Raw genomic sequence first — 15,276 nt, forward strand, 5'->3', positions numbered from 1 at the left:
TGCCTTTGCTGAGTACATATAATGGAAAAATGTCAGGTGAGCGGCTGTAAAGAATCCTGAAGAATCTAAAGAATAATAAATGACTAAGAATTTTATTGATTTGGGGGGCAGGTATAAGTGTGAATGACTCCTGATGTGTGGTCAGTTTAATATTATGCTGTCTCAATGTCCATACCTGGCAGCATGATGGCAGACCTCTATAGCACTGTCCCGTGGCCTTCCCCTATTCTAAGCCAGTACATGGCTGGTATGGCCCACCACCAGACTGACCGTACACAGCTCATGTTTAACACCAGTTTGACCCCCCCAACACGATCCCTATCAGGAGCGGTAAGGACTGATTTGGGGACTTGAGACATTACAGCTGTAATGGTTACAATGGTACCAGTTGCCAAATCATGGCATGGATATAGTTACCAATAAATTGAGGCTATGAAGCTAATGGTTATGGCTATCCTTGCTATGGAGACAACAGTGTTGATTGCCGTAAAGACTTCCCATGGAGACAGCTATGATGGTTGCCATAAAGGCAACTGATATTGAGCAGAGGAATGGAGGGCTTTGAAGGTTAGGAGAAGGAGTTTGTAAGATATTCTTGTTTTTAGTGGAAGGGCCTGGACTCTGCTTGATGAGAGAATTCTGGCAGTGGTACAGTATTTATTACGGACTGCAAGGGGGGAAAAGAAGGGAGTAGGGGATTCCAATGAAGGGGTTGAAAAGTATATTTGGATATCATCAGCATACATATGATATTTAAAGCCAAATGAGCGGATGAGACCCCCTAAAGACAAAGTGCAGAGGGAGGATAACAACAGCCCAAGTACAGAGCATTGCGCCACCCCTACATTAAGTGGAACTGGAGATGAGGTTCTGTTAGCATAAGAGACAGTGAAGGATCGGTTAGAAAGTTAAGAAGAGAGTCAGGGTGCAGCTTGATTACGGATACCAACAGAATGCAGAATCTGCATGAGGAAGTGGTCAACCATATCAAACGCAGCAGATGGGTCAAGAAGGATTAGGATAGAGAAGTGACCTTTGGCTCTGGCAACCTGAAGATCATTGGTAACTCTGCACAATGCGGTCTCAGTAGAGTGCGCCGGCAGAACACGAGATTGTATTGGGTCCAATAGATTATGGGCATTAAGAAAGCTAGTGATACTGGAGAAGACAATAGATTCTAGGATCTTAGAGGCAAGCGGTAGAAGCGAGACAAGACTATAATTAGAGAGACAGGATGGGTCCAGAGTGGCCTTTTTAAGAATAGGCTTGACACAGGCCTATTTAAACTGGGAGGAGAAAGTTCCAGAAGTCCGAGAAGAATTGAAGAAATGAGTAAGAACTTGGGTAAGTTCAGCAACACAGAACACAGAATGCAAGTTGTGAGTGGGGATGACAAGAGAAGCCAGGAGACTTGGCAAAATATTAAGACATGCAGAAGGGAACTCAGGAAGGAGGAGCTGGTTAGTATTAGTAGGGGTGGGAATCTGAGTGCAGATAGACTCCACTTTGTGGAGAATTCAACAAAGTCCTGGGGAAAGTGCATCAGGCTGAGTGATCCTGTTGATGAGGGATGCAAAAGGGTATTGAATATAGAAAACAGGTGTTGTGGGTTAGATTAGTTATTATTTATAAGGGTATTGTAGTATTCCTTCTCACCCTTTGAATCTGGTTTGTGAATTCAGTCAGGGGTGTGGGGTTTGAGCCTGAGTACGCAGAGGCTGTAGGGGTGCTCTACAAGGATCCTTGCGAGTTGGAATGTTTGTCCATTGTTGGAGTTCAAAGGGAGAGGGTAGGTGGAGAAAATGAGAGGGCCACTGTTGCGAGGGACCATCGATATGGGAGATAAAATCCCCAAGGATGATTGCTGGATTGCCAGTAAAGAGAAAGAAATGATAGCCAGGTCGGAGAGGAAGGTAGCAGGGGAGGAGGCTGACAGAGGTCTGTAAATGACAACCACCTGTACAGAGAGAGGATGGAAGATTTGAATGGGTTGCACCTCAAAAGAGTTAAATGAAAATGCTGGAGGAATAGGAATAGGTCAAAACCAGCAACGAGAGGAGAATTCCAACTCCCCTGCCACATCCAGTGGGTCGGCGGGGGGTGTGAGAGAGAGAGATCACCATGGGAAAGTGCATCAGCAATGTCCGTATCATTCTGTGACAGCCAGGTTTGTGCAAGGAGATGAAAGGAATTCCAGAAAAAGAGATCATGGATGAAAGTAAACTCTAATCAGAGACCGATCCATCCTGTCTCTTAGAGTTTTATCTTGAATGTAAATGTATGTTTTTTATATTCAGAATTGTATTGTTTTAGCACTATGGAAATAAAACATATATACATTTCCCTTTATAAGCATGGGTGTGTCACAATGATACTGCAGTATGCCCTGTGCGTACAATGTAGGATTGTAAAGTTCTTTTTTAACTTCAATACGTAACTGGCTAAGAATTTTTACCCATGAAATTTTTACTGAAAAATAGCGAAACTATTTTTTTATTTTATTGTAATACAGTGGTAGCTTTAGCCCCCCAGCAGGTTACCATGCACAGACAGCTCATCAATGCATTCCATACAGGATTAATATATTCACACCAGCAAAATCATTAGTTAAAATATAAAATATAAATGTACACCTTCAGGGGCTGCAGTGCAAGCCCAGTACCAAATCTGTGAGCAAACTTGTGGCTTCTTGTGTTTACGACAACTTTCAGGCAACAAAGAGAAAGTATATGAAATAAAAAAATATAGATCAATATGCATATTAATTTGTGATTAGCTGCAGTTTGCAAATGTTCCTTTCTCCCAAATAATATATATATAAAAAAAATGAGTGTATCCTTCCATAGGGATGCCCAAAATCCATCATTCCAGGATCTAGCTGAACAAAGAACACTAAAATGAGCAACCTGCCTAAACCTTAGTCCTATCTGCATTCCCACAGGACTCATCCCTAGGGAGGTTATATTTTCTGAATAAATGCCAAATGGACAGAGTATGTATGAGGGGCCACACACTTTGCACAAATGAGCTGCGGCTCCTCTTCACTTCCTCAGCTGTTGATGCACAACACGGCAGATTACATATACAAGCCTGCCCTATGACCAGAGTACATGCATAGTAGTTGAGACCAGCACAATAAGACAAAGACTGTACATGTATGGCCACCTTAAAGTCTGACCCTGGAGTATTGTCCGCTTCTTTCATTCTGGCTTTTGTAGGCAGGCGGAGAGAAGTAGATCCGCTTTCATCCATAGCTCCGTGTAGTTGGTACAGCTACACAGTGTAGGGATCAGCCCGAAAATTACTGCTTACAAGTATTCCAGCTCAATCTCCATTCAGCTCCATGTAGCTGCACTCATGCCGAAGCTGTGCATGTCACATTGAGCTGCGGGTGAAAGCAGACTGCTTCTCTCTACCTAGCTACAAAACACAGGTGGAGAGAAATGGACCATACACCAAGTGTGTAAAGGCCTCAAGTCTAAGAAGTGCCTGGTCCGGCAATTTCCAAATGCACGAAGAACACAAGCAAACGTGGCCTCCAGGTAATTATCAGGTTGTTATAACAGTAGATAAATACACAGAATTAATAGAATTCTTTTTAAACACAGAGTTTTAATTACCCAGACATTAATCTGCACACCTACACTCTCATCACTAGTTACAATTTAAGCTGAATGTGTAATTTACCAACTTCTAAGAACAAAGTATTTACATTACAACACATGCAGGGGGGAAATTTACAAAGATGGGGACGACTCATTCAAACAAATATTTTACATGACAAAGCTTGCTTCATAGAAATAAATTGGGGGCCGGTTTAAATGTATTTGAATCTGCCCCAGCGAGTGGTGAATGGTGGTACATATAGCAAGCAAGCACTGCGCATAACTCTTGGCCATTTGTGTTACGGAGAAAATAGAGACAATTTAAGTCTGTTTTATCTTTCTCATTTTTTCACTTAGTAATGCACGAGGGCATGATTTTATATGTATAACAAGTCCATTCTGTTTATTTATAGTCATACAAGCGTGGGTGGGGGACCACACTCATTTCTTTCATGAAGGGTAGGCAATAGGGCAGCTCACACACAGCTGCAGAGAAGGAAACCCATTAGGAACATCCCTACACTTTTTATTAAAGGCAAAATGAGTAGAACTTAAGACATGGGAACAGAGCAGCACAGCTCAAGCACTACTGAAAGGCCAACATTTGCAGCTTACCCCTGTGAGTTAAGAAATCGCCACTTTAAAGGAACAGTAACACCAAAAACTGTGTATAAAAGTAATTACTATATAATGTACTGTTGCCCTGCATTGCTACAACTGGTGTGTTTGCCTCAGAAAGACTACTATAGTTTATATAAGTAAGCTGCTGTGTAGCCATGGGGGCAGCCATTCAAAGAAGAAAATGCACAGGTTATATAGCAGCTAACAGTCATTTATTATTACTATATTCTACAGAACCTGTTATCTGCTATGTAACCTGGGCCTTTTCTCCTTTTTTCCAGCTTAAATGGCTGCCCCCATGGCTACACAGCAGCTTATTATATAAACTATAGTACGGTTTCTGTAACAAACAAACTAGTTTTACCAGTGCAGGGCAACAGCATTTTATATTTTAATTACTTTAAAACACTTTCATTTTTTGGTGTTACTGTTCCTTTAATACTGCTGTTATGCTGAAACCCTTCCATGATTATATATTTATACAGGCTGCATTTCTATTACATGAAGATGTGATTGTTTCTGTGTGTTTTAAAATAGGGATGTAGAGTAAGCAAGCCAAGAGCCATCACTGGATCCCAAAAAGCCAAGCCCTGCTTAGACTGTTTTCTGTCTAATAGTGAGGCTGATTTACTAATGGGCTAAACCACACAAATACAATGGCCCAAAGCAACCAGTCTGTTTCTATCTGGTAAAAGACTGACTAAAAAACTAAATGCTGATTGGCTGCTATGGGTAACTGCCCTTGAGCAGCTAAATTAGTAAGTAAGCCCTGGCATGGATTACACTGCACTTGTACTTTATACCTGCTGACAGCCGCACTTAAATAAACACGTGCTAGGTGGGCCCATTATGCTGAGAAAGGGGGAAAGAGAGGAATGGCATCTCAAGATGTGGCCACTGCATATAGTCTTTTTATTTTAGGTGGGCAGTGGTTTGTGCTGTAAATATGGAAGTCCTCAATATCCACCTCATAAAGTGGTCCTGCAAGGTTTTAGTAGTATCCGACAGCAATAGCAGTCTGAGCTGCTTTAACGCCGGAACCACAACCAGCTATTAAGGAGTCCGAAGATGATGATGATGGAATACATGGTCATTTCATGCTTGACTCGTTCTTTGTTTTCTTCTTCAAGCAGCAGGAGCCGTCTGTTAAGTTTGATTATCTACGAGAGGGAAAAGGAGGTATAATGAACTTACAGCCACCATGATTAGAAAGGTTTGCAACAAAACCACCCAAATCTCTGCACGTGCATTGGGCCTATCAGCCAAGCATGCAATGCACCTTCAGTTTAACCTTGCCATCAACACTTACCTGCCTCCTTAATGATGCAGCATCTGCTAAAGCTAAATCATCTGGGGTGGCGTCCAAGGTTGCATCTAAAGTGGACATTGCAGACCTGCAGAAGGAATGATGGAAAGTATATCAGGAGACCCATGAATAAAGATGAGCTTAGTCCAATCCTCTATGGCATGACTTGATGTGTGTGCTACAGAGAGACCCAATAAGTGGCATAAATGGAAACAGCTCAGAAAAAGAGGCGGAGATGAGTTTTAATCATAAACATCTCAGGTACATTGCATTACTAAAGCATGATAAGTTCACTAGTATGAGTATTATGAGTACATTGGGTTTTACATGGCAGTAAGTGGCTAATAGTTGCTCCCACTACATTCAAATACTATCAGGTGTATGTAGCAACAGTTAAAGTCGCCATACACGCAATATGATCCATGATCTGACAGGAAAATCAAACCTACCCGATCGAGATCTGACCACATGGAACACCTTTAGCATTTTATGGAAGAGCCCTAAAAACAGGGCCAACTGCAACCAGTGGCGAGAGGTACATGATAGCACTTGATAACCCATGGCTGAACACTTTACTGTCCCCCATAAATAAACACACACAATGTGGCTCACAGCCTATGGGTTTGCAATACACATGACCAGACTAAGACACAGCCTTACGTGTCAGTTAGTGACATTTAAAATACAACTGAATGAATTAATGAAACAGCAGTACCCTCTTATTTCTAAATAAAGCAAAGCAGTGTATGTAGTGCCACAATGGGCATCTAAATTTACCCAGGAATTACCTTTAGTCTTCACTGGGGACTACACCATCAGGATAGATTCTCACTATACCTCAGGCTCATGTGAAAAGTGTTCAGCACGGATGAGCCCATTCCCATATAATCCTGCCAGCCCTAGCCCTGCCACAAAATTACAGTTCCATCATTGGAAATCAGGCATTTAATGTGGTGGGATTCAGACAGTATCAGAATGAGAGGACATAGATAACTGAACACACAGAAAATCTTGGGTTACCTGGGGTTATCATGATGGGTGACTGGAGCAGAATTTGACGATCCACCACGCAAGATTGGCCTGGAACAGGCACGTGCAGGGCAGAGACAAGAACAGAAAAAGGGAGAGAAGAAGAGAATAAGGAGAGGAAAGAGAATTACTAATGGCCCAAACACATTCATGTAATCACCACATGACCTGTGTATGCAGGGCTCCAGGATTTAAAACACACATATATTTAATAGGAGGAGTAGCTTGGAACAGGTGGGTTCACATTGGCACTGCAAGTCATTCTGGCACTGAAAGGATTAGACGGGTGAGGAAGGTAATAGGGAAGACATTCACCTGCGGTTTTCATCCAGCACATCAAGGACCTGCTGATAAGCCCTGCGGGTGGAGGTCTGGATGAGCGACAGAATGCCACGGGCAGAGAAAAGATCTGCTCCAACTGCAGGGGGCGAGGGAGCGGGGCACAGGCGGCCTGCAGGGGCAGACGGAGTCGGGCTAACCAAAGGAGAGCAGCAGAGAGAAACAAAAAAGTAAGACTGTGTGTAAAAGGCAGACAGTGGAGTAAGAAATAGGGGAGCTAATAAGAGATGGGTTAACACTGATTGTGGAAGGCACAAAAAGAATGAAGAATAAAAAAAAAAAAAAGAGTGAATATAAAGGGAGTCCAAATATTAAGAAAACAAGTGCAAGTGCCCGGAAGAACTGATCTTTGGCTTTTGATCAGTTCTATACAAAATAAAAGAGAGGCCATGGATCTTGTCATGCACCAGTACTAGTATTTCACTGGCACAGATCAGAGATACAATTAGAAGCTCTGAGAGCACTTTTACTATGGCGTGTGTCTTGTCATGTTTAACAACAGGGTATATTTTCACTTAAAAGATAGTAAAATATAAATATTAAGGGTTGCTAGGGTATAAAAGGAAAACTAATGAAGGTGGCATTAAAGCAGAAGCACGGGACTTGTAGGACACAGGGACAGGAAGAGGAGGAGTTATACACACAGGTACAAGAAGAGATGCATGACTATAATAGTGACAGGAATATTATGAAGATGGCATAGAGAAGTAAAAGATGGGCAGAAAGATAATGTCATATAGAGAGACAGCTAGGGGAACCAATGAGGAAAAGTATCTAGTACCAGGGAGAAGTCCCAAACTATGGGGCAGGGCCAAAGGAGCAGAAAATGGTCCCAGCTTAAGGCTGATGCCACACTGAGCGTATGGCGTATATTTTCGGCTTGCCGAAAATACCGCCATACGATCCTACCTGTGCCTGCACCCGAATGAATGAAATACACTCAGGTGCAGGCACAGGTAGCGGATATCCACCGAAGATAAACAGTCTTTATTCTGTGTTTTTTGGCTTTCTGAGAATACGCCCATATGGCATCAGCCTTAAGGCCTTGTCATTCCAGCTAAAGGAAAACGCTACCCATTTATTTGAACAGCAAATTGCCTGGCTAACAAACCCCCTAGAAATTTTTCAGTTTCGGTTGCCCATATAATCGTGTTTCCTGACATCAGTTACATGGTCATTAGCTAAGGAGACCAGACTAGAAGTTTGGCCTTTAAAAGGGAGCTGAAAACCTAGGGAATTACTAATAGAGATACTAAGGGGCACATTTACTAATCCACGAATCCGAAAAAAATCGGATTGGAAACGAAAATTTCTGAAGATCGCAAATATCACGAAAATGCTTACGAAAAAATCATATTAGTCACGAAAATATCGTATTGGCGATCCGAAAGTCACAAAATTTTCGTACCAAACAATTGTAAACAGTGGTAAAACCTTTCCGAATTTTTCGTTTAAACGTCCGAAAAAGTCGTGCGGCGTACGAAAAAGTCGTCCGGACGCCCGAAAAAAAACGGCGAAAATACGCTCGAGCATTCGTGCCTTTGTAAATGTGCCCCTAAGTGTCAGAAAGTTTATGGTAAGGTTATATGGGGCTGCAGGCTGCGTTATCCCATGAAGAATAAGAAGTGTATAAATATATAAGGAGAAATTATATAGAGCTAGAGAAGGGATGCAGAGCTGCCACCAATCTGCTTGGCCCTCAGAAGCACATCTGCTGCCTGCTGAACATCACTAAATACTGATGCTCAGAGTGCCAGGCAGGAATGGACCCAGTACAGTACATGGAGGTTAAAAAGTTTTATTAGGATACTGAAATATAATGCTATTAAAGAGTAACTGAAAAACAATGGGATCCTTTACAAGTACAAAACAGTGTGCTATATCCAAGCAACCAATCTTTACCAGGCCACAGGATATCCATACAATGCATGTGATCAACCAGTTTAGATTATAACATTATTTTAAAAACTTTATTGTATTTTTGAAAAACAGAGCAGAGTCCCAGTTATTTGTATGCAAAAAACACAGAGAACACCTAATGCATTTCATGCTGCTATCCAGCACTTCTTCAAAAGTATTTCTGTACAGGTATCGGACCCCTTATCTGGAAACCCATTATCCAGAAAGTTCCTTCATCATTTTAATCTAATAATTCACATTTTAAAAAATAATTTCCCTTTTTCTCTGTACAAATAAAACAGAAGCTTGTACTTTATCCCAATTAAAATATAATTAATCCTTATTGGAGGCAAAACAATCCTATTGGGTTTGTTTAACGTTTAAATGATTTTTTTTAGCAGACTTAAGGTAGGAGATCACAATAATGGAAAACCCCAGGTCCTGAGCATTCTGAATAATGGGTCCCATACCTGTACCAGGTAACAGGCAATTACAATTGCATTAGGTGGCTATGTGTTTCATATTAACAACTTCTGAGTAATTACTTTGTATTGAAATGGTGAAAATAGTTTCAAGATATTGTCAGCTAGCCCAGAACATGCCCTGTATTTGCATGAGGGGTGAAAGTGGTACCATAGTATTGAGAATGCACAGCAGTGGACACTGGCAACAGGCCTGGAATGGCTATCCGTGTATTCTGGCAAATGCTAGATACTGTAGGTTCCCACAGACAGTCACTATTTAGTTGGCTCATGGGGGCTGTTTTGGCCTCTGTAAACTTGAAATTCCAGGGCCATATTCTGAATCCCAATCTGGCTCTGGCATTTCACGTTTACAGAGGCCCAAACAGCCCACACAGGCCCAATAAATAGTGACTGACTATGGCATTTTACAGCAGCCCCTCGGGCATTTGCCTGAAGCCACAGATTGCCTGCCTGGACCTGCTACAAATGCAGGGGGTGCCTTGTATAGCACATTACACACTCAGGTCTTGCAGCATTCTCAGATAAGTGAAATCATTATTATCCAAGCTGAAAGGACATTCCAGTGCTTATATGCAGGAATAATTATAACAATATTTGTATTTGTACATTACAAGGCAACCAAAAGTCTGGAACTATATCTTTAACTACCTTCAACCAAATACTCCAAAGTACGTCAGTATAGGAAAGGTATCTATGAAATGGTAAAAATAAGTTTGCCCAGAAAAGGAATTGAAACATAATGCTTAGTGGTTATGTTAATATCCAGAAAAAGGTAACTACAATGGCTTTTGCTAGATTACCCACGATAATGTTTCTTAATCCAGCAGAGCTTCTTAAAGTAATGGATTAGGGTTAAATTAATGGGAGAGTCAGACAATCCCCTACAAGCAGTGGCTAGCATAATCTCATACAAAGCTCACAAGACAGGGAGTTTGCTGTTCCTCTGAAAGCCAGTGCATGTTATGAAAGGAGGGGTGACTTGGATGGACCGAGATCAGTTATTTTATTGTGTGTTAGAAGATTGTGCCTGACAAGTCACCTAGGAGAATTTACTAAGGAAAACTAGTTTGGCTTGGGGTAAAACATGGTCACCTTTATTTATTATGACCAATACATCAGTGGTACAGAAGGGTTTTGCCAGGAAGAAATTGTAGGTGAAGTAGTTTCTTGTAAGCCTCTCAAAAAACATCCTTGCTTGTCAGTGTAACCCAGTGGTTGCCCAACTGTGGGGGGGGCTCAGCATGAAGGTCATTCGGGACAGTGACTATACATTTGTTGTGCCAGATAATGTTAAAATTATGACTGAATGATTGATACACTCATATCTTCCTAGTCTGTACTCATTTAGTCAGCTAAGGGGAGCTCTGACCAACATTGTACCTTCAAGGGACAGCGCTGATCCAAGGTTGTGCATTCAAAGTGGGGCTTCAACTGAAAACTACTACACTACTAGTGTAACTTGCTGACATATAATTGCATAACATTTTTTTTAATCATTTTCTGGATTAATATTTATAAACCACTCTTTTCTGCACAAGCAGAAACAGACTCAAAAGTCTTCAAACAACAGGGAAAAACAAAGATATGAAGCATAACAACACAGTCTTAACAGAGAATAGAGGCAGCAAGGCTTACATGGAGTCATGTCTGACAAGTTGTCCATTCTGCCGCAATGGATTCTCAGAGGCTAATCGCTCTTTCTTCAGATGCACACTGCTGCGTACCTAAGGATTTAAGTGAGAGAGGTCAGGGCACTAGGCATACAGAGCGCTTTTGTAATTATATACAGGAATATACTAAGTTATAAAAAATAAATTAAAAGGAGTTCTGTAACCCTAAAGAAATGCATTGGTAGTTTATAATACTTCATATGCTGATCTAACACTACCCTCCACTGAGTAGCACAGGCGGCACATGTCTGCTGTATAAGCAAAGGTGCACAGGCCAAGTGACTAGGTACAAGTCGCAGAGATAAAAGCGATTCAGTCAGCACAATAAGAGACATTACGTCCCACTGTGTCATATGCCATATTTTAGTCAAACGCAAGATGTTCAAGGCCTTCAGTTTATCAAATCAAAGTGACAATACAACAAAAATGTAGGTTTTTTTATGACAAAAAAGGAAAAGGTAATATCTGCCTCTTCGTTGTGTGGAGTGGCTGGTGTAGATCCTTCCAAATCCAGGAAGTCTAGTGGCCTCTCACTCAGAGTGAGGACTCTCGGTGGTGTTTTCAGTGCAAGGGTCTCAATGTTAGTTCCAGGGATGAAATCCAAATCAGAAGGCCTTGAGAAGGGAGACTCCTCATTGTGACCTGGAGTTGAGGTCAGACTGTTAGTAATGGCACAGACTGTGGGTATAAATCTGAGCTCTATGTGTGGCACATGCCATATTATTTATATATCACTAACAAATTACTCCGTTACCAGTTAAATGGCTGACAGGAAATCATGTTCTGTCAAAATGCATGCTAATGCCCAAAGAAATCTTTATATGTTGCATATGTCTCACCTGCTACCACAATCCTCTCAGGCACCTCCATCATTACTCCAGGAAGGGACATGTCTGGCTGAACTTTTGGATCTACTCCTGAGTTACTTGGAGCCACTTTAAGCTTCTCTGGGACCCTCATCCTCTGGCTGATCCCTTCTGTGTACTCTATCTCATACTGCATTCGGTTTATTTCAGCCATCTCAGCCGCAGGGGGTGAGAAGCCTTCAATGCTCATCCTAAGGAGACAGTAGATCACAGTTCAGAAAGCTGAGAATTGCTGTTTATGATTACAGTTTATGATCCAGGGATGCCTCTGAAGTCATTGCCCAGATATCATTTCCCAGGAATGGACACAGCAGCAAGTCATACTTTTAGTGCAGCAAACACTGCTTTTAATTCTGGTACATGCAAGCACTTGTTCTATAGAAGCTACTGAAGACAGAATAGGGATCAAGTTCTTACAGTATTATAGGGATATCAAATCAGAGGCTGCTCAAATAAACCCCCACAACCCCGAGCATAGACAGCTGCTGGGGAAGTTAGAAATGATCCGTCAACAACTATAGTAGGGCTGCATGTGGGGGGGGGGTTCCCTGTCTAGTCGTAGTGTGGGGAATGTGAGTGTTAGCTCAGTATTAAGTATCATTTCATATTATACTGTAAGCTTTCCCATGCAGAGTTAGCTATTAGGTTATGTGCATGCTTTGTATATACTGCAGATAAATACAGGTAAAGCTCCAGTCTCTCATGTTATTCTTTGAGCAATGTTAATATAATAGAAAAAACATTGCAATCCTGAGTGTCATATTAAACTTCAGCTGCCTCAGTACCTCTAACATGCAGTTGTGTGACCATGCTGTGCGGTACACTCCAAGCTATTGCACCTTTACCTGTTAGCCTTGCAGCTATAATGCCAAATGTAATCTGCAGTACTGAGCCTGAAAAACATCAGATCTGGCCTTTGAAACATTTTGTTGATTAACAGGAAGGCAAAACAGCAAACCGAAACAACAGAGATCAGTATATCTTATTATGGGGGTAAGGGGGTGATAGTGTCAAGCCTAACGGAGGGAACTCCCCGCATACAGTATAAGGCTAAGCTCAAGGTCACTAAAGCTGGCCATACACGTGGCGATCTGACGATGTTTTGTGCGACCATCGGTTGCACGAAACATCGTCAGATCTGCCACACACCATTCAGGGCTGAATCGGCAGGTAAGGAGGTAGAAATAATAGGATTTCTACCTCCTTCTGCCGATTCAGCGCTGAAGGGAGATTTTGGTCAGGCGCCTTCTATGGCGCCCGATCAAAATTTTCCAACTGGTCCGATTGGCGAGTTGGCCGATATCAGCAGCTTCCTGAGATATCGGTCAACTCGCCAACATACCATACACGCACCGAATATTGTACGAAACGAGGTTTCGTACGATATTATCGGTGTGTATGGCCACCTTTAGAGTCCTGCTACTGGTATAAAGATCATAATCTGACTATCCATGTGTTATTATCCATGTGAGCAAACCCATTTGTGAACTTGTCTACTAAACAGTGGGGGTTGTCCCTTTAACAGGGGCCAGAGGAGTGGTTAGGGTGTCCAGCCTGAAGGCAGGTAAGTGGGAGTTCCTGCTTCTTACACTGGTGAGTCAAGGGCAGAGCGGCACCCATATTGCCTGTGCATACACATCAGCCCTATGGATAGGTGCAGGCCCAGACTGGCAATCTAGACATTTTGGTAGCGGCCAGGGCTACGTCACGCACCTGTGTGGGGCAGGGGTCTGGGAGGTAGGACCAGGCCTGGACCGAGTTTTAAAATAGGCCCTTGGCATTTCCAGTACACAGAGGCCCAAACAGCCCAATAAATAGTGACTGTCTATGGCATCTTCCAGCAGCCCCTCTGGCATTTGCCAGATCCCACAGATTGCCAGTCTGGGCCTGTGTAAGCCTAAGGGCAATGTGCAAAGGAACTGGCCAGCTTATGTGGCTGCACACAGATCCAGTAGCTCTTGCTGCATACAGCTGCTCTATGGAGGAAACTTGCTTTTGGAAATTCACTGGGGTATCCATGTAGGGCAGTGGTACCAGGCATTTACTGCTGGGGATTCATTTGTTAGCGTAATAACGAGCAGTGTATGTAGGGCCGCCATTGGGGGTGCAGTAGCACAGGGCCCGCTGGTTTGGGGCTCAGGATGGGCCTGGCTGTGCCGCACTTACTGCTAGTACCGGCCCCCCTGCTGTCAGTGAGCCGCACACCGCGGGAGGAGAGGGGCTGCTGGGGGTTGCTGGGTGCCTGAGTGCTCCCCTACAGCTTTCTCTACCGCCCAACGGTCCCGATTTCCCCAACACAGCCCGCCGGGGGGGTGAGAATGGCGTATGTAGCACACAGGAGAATACACTATGGTCTCTGGCACATCCCTGAGATACCCACAGCTCAGCATCACTTACACCCCACTGCCCATAGGCACCATTGCCTCACAGGGGCTGCCAGTAACTCGCCACAAACAGATATAACAAACAAGGATACATACGATGCAAGCTCCTTTCCCAGAACGTCCTTAGTGTGCAATCGTCCTAAACTGAGCCTACACGGCTGCCATATCCCGGAAGCGGCTCGCTATGTGTTTGACATTGGAAGCGGAAGTACCCGCGATAGAGAAAAGGCCGGGCACGTCACATGACGGCTGCTCATTCCTACACGGCACTAGGGCTGGGGAGCGGCCGGGACTTCTTTGTGCGTAACAATAAAGTGTGTACTAGAACTGGCACTCTCAGCACTGTCATTTCTGTTAGCGCAGCTCATATTAAAGGCGGGCTCATTACAAACTGTTGCACTGTGGGTACGCCCTGAACTTACAGTACATATGATACACCTTTATGCGTACATGACGTCCCTCTGAGAGCTTTCAGGGGGTGCTGGGAGATGTAGTTCCTTGAAAAGAAGGACACAGGTTGTAAATATAAGCATTGTAGCTATTCTCAGAGCAGGGTCAGTCATGGGATGTAGGCATACCTATACAGCAATGGGGCCGGGGTGTGGCTGTGCCTTTGTGTGTAACAATAAAGAGTGTACTAGAAAAGCACAACAACCCTCAGCTCTATGTGCAGGGACTGGCATTTCTGTCAGCACAGCCAATGTACTGTTTGTACTGTATGTATTACAGCCTCATACATACCTCTCAGCTTCCGGGGGCTCATGGGAGTTGTAGTTCCTTTGCAGGAGGGACACAGGCTGTATATCTAAGCTTTACAGCTATTCTTAGTGAGTGCAATAACCCTAGGCTGCGGCTGTGCTGGGGGTTTGTAAATGGCACCATTATTCAATAAACAAGATACTTTTTAAGATTTGATCCCTTTTCTTTCTGTGTTTTCTTTTCTAGAAAGTCTCCTATTGGCTGTGCGCTCTATAAATATCCATTTCCTGTGGTACAGATTTAGCCCATGATAAGTGCCTATAGGACATGAAATGTGAAGGGCATTGGGAGATGGGCTTTTGTTTTTTTGAAT

At 43.0% G+C, this 15,276-nt stretch overlaps 1 protein-coding gene across 10 annotated transcripts; it reads right to left on the reverse strand.

The window, feature by feature from the left end:
* Nucleotides 1–3,027: 3,027 nt before the first annotated feature.
* mff (mitochondrial fission factor) lies at nucleotides 3,028–14,453 on the reverse strand. Of its 10 annotated transcripts, XM_004917816.4 has the most exons (9): nucleotides 14,301–14,453; nucleotides 12,666–12,713; nucleotides 11,794–12,011; nucleotides 11,424–11,596; nucleotides 10,920–11,008; nucleotides 6,877–7,035; nucleotides 6,553–6,612; nucleotides 5,536–5,620; nucleotides 5,116–5,386 (listed from the first exon to the last, which is right to left on the reverse strand). In XM_004917816.4, exons 3-9 carry the CDS (start codon nucleotides 12,008–12,010, stop codon nucleotides 5,255–5,257), a joined length of 915 nt encoding a protein of 304 aa, XP_004917873.1. In that variant the 5' UTR covers nucleotide 12,011; nucleotides 12,666–12,713; nucleotides 14,301–14,453; the 3' UTR covers nucleotides 5,116–5,254. The 10 variants fall into 10 exon arrangements, with proteins under 10 accessions (XP_031758462.1, XP_004917873.1, XP_004917872.1 ...); XM_004917815.4 differs by lacking the exon at nucleotides 12,666–12,713; XM_012971231.3 differs by lacking the exon at nucleotides 6,553–6,612 and having other exon boundaries at nucleotides 14,301–14,452.
* Between the last annotated feature and the right edge of the window lie 823 nt (nucleotides 14,454–15,276).

This window comes from Xenopus tropicalis, chromosome 5 (assembly GCF_000004195.4).
Source record: "Xenopus tropicalis strain Nigerian chromosome 5, UCB_Xtro_10.0, whole genome shotgun sequence".
NCBI classification, from domain to species: domain Eukaryota; kingdom Metazoa; phylum Chordata; class Amphibia; order Anura; family Pipidae; genus Xenopus; species Xenopus tropicalis.

Coding starts and splice junctions, on each gene's coding strand:
- mff (XM_004917815.4), bottom strand. CDS start 12,010: ATGAGCATTGAAGGCTTCTCACCCCCTGCGGCTGAGATGGCTGAAATA. Junction 11,009..11,423: donor CCACTCCACACAACGAAGAG/GCAGATATTACC, acceptor TTAAATCCTTAG/GTACGCAGCAGTGTGCATCT. Junction 5,387..5,535: donor CTGCATCATTAAGGAGGCAG/GTAAGTGTTGAT, acceptor TCCCTCTCGTAG/ATAATCAAACTTAACAGACG.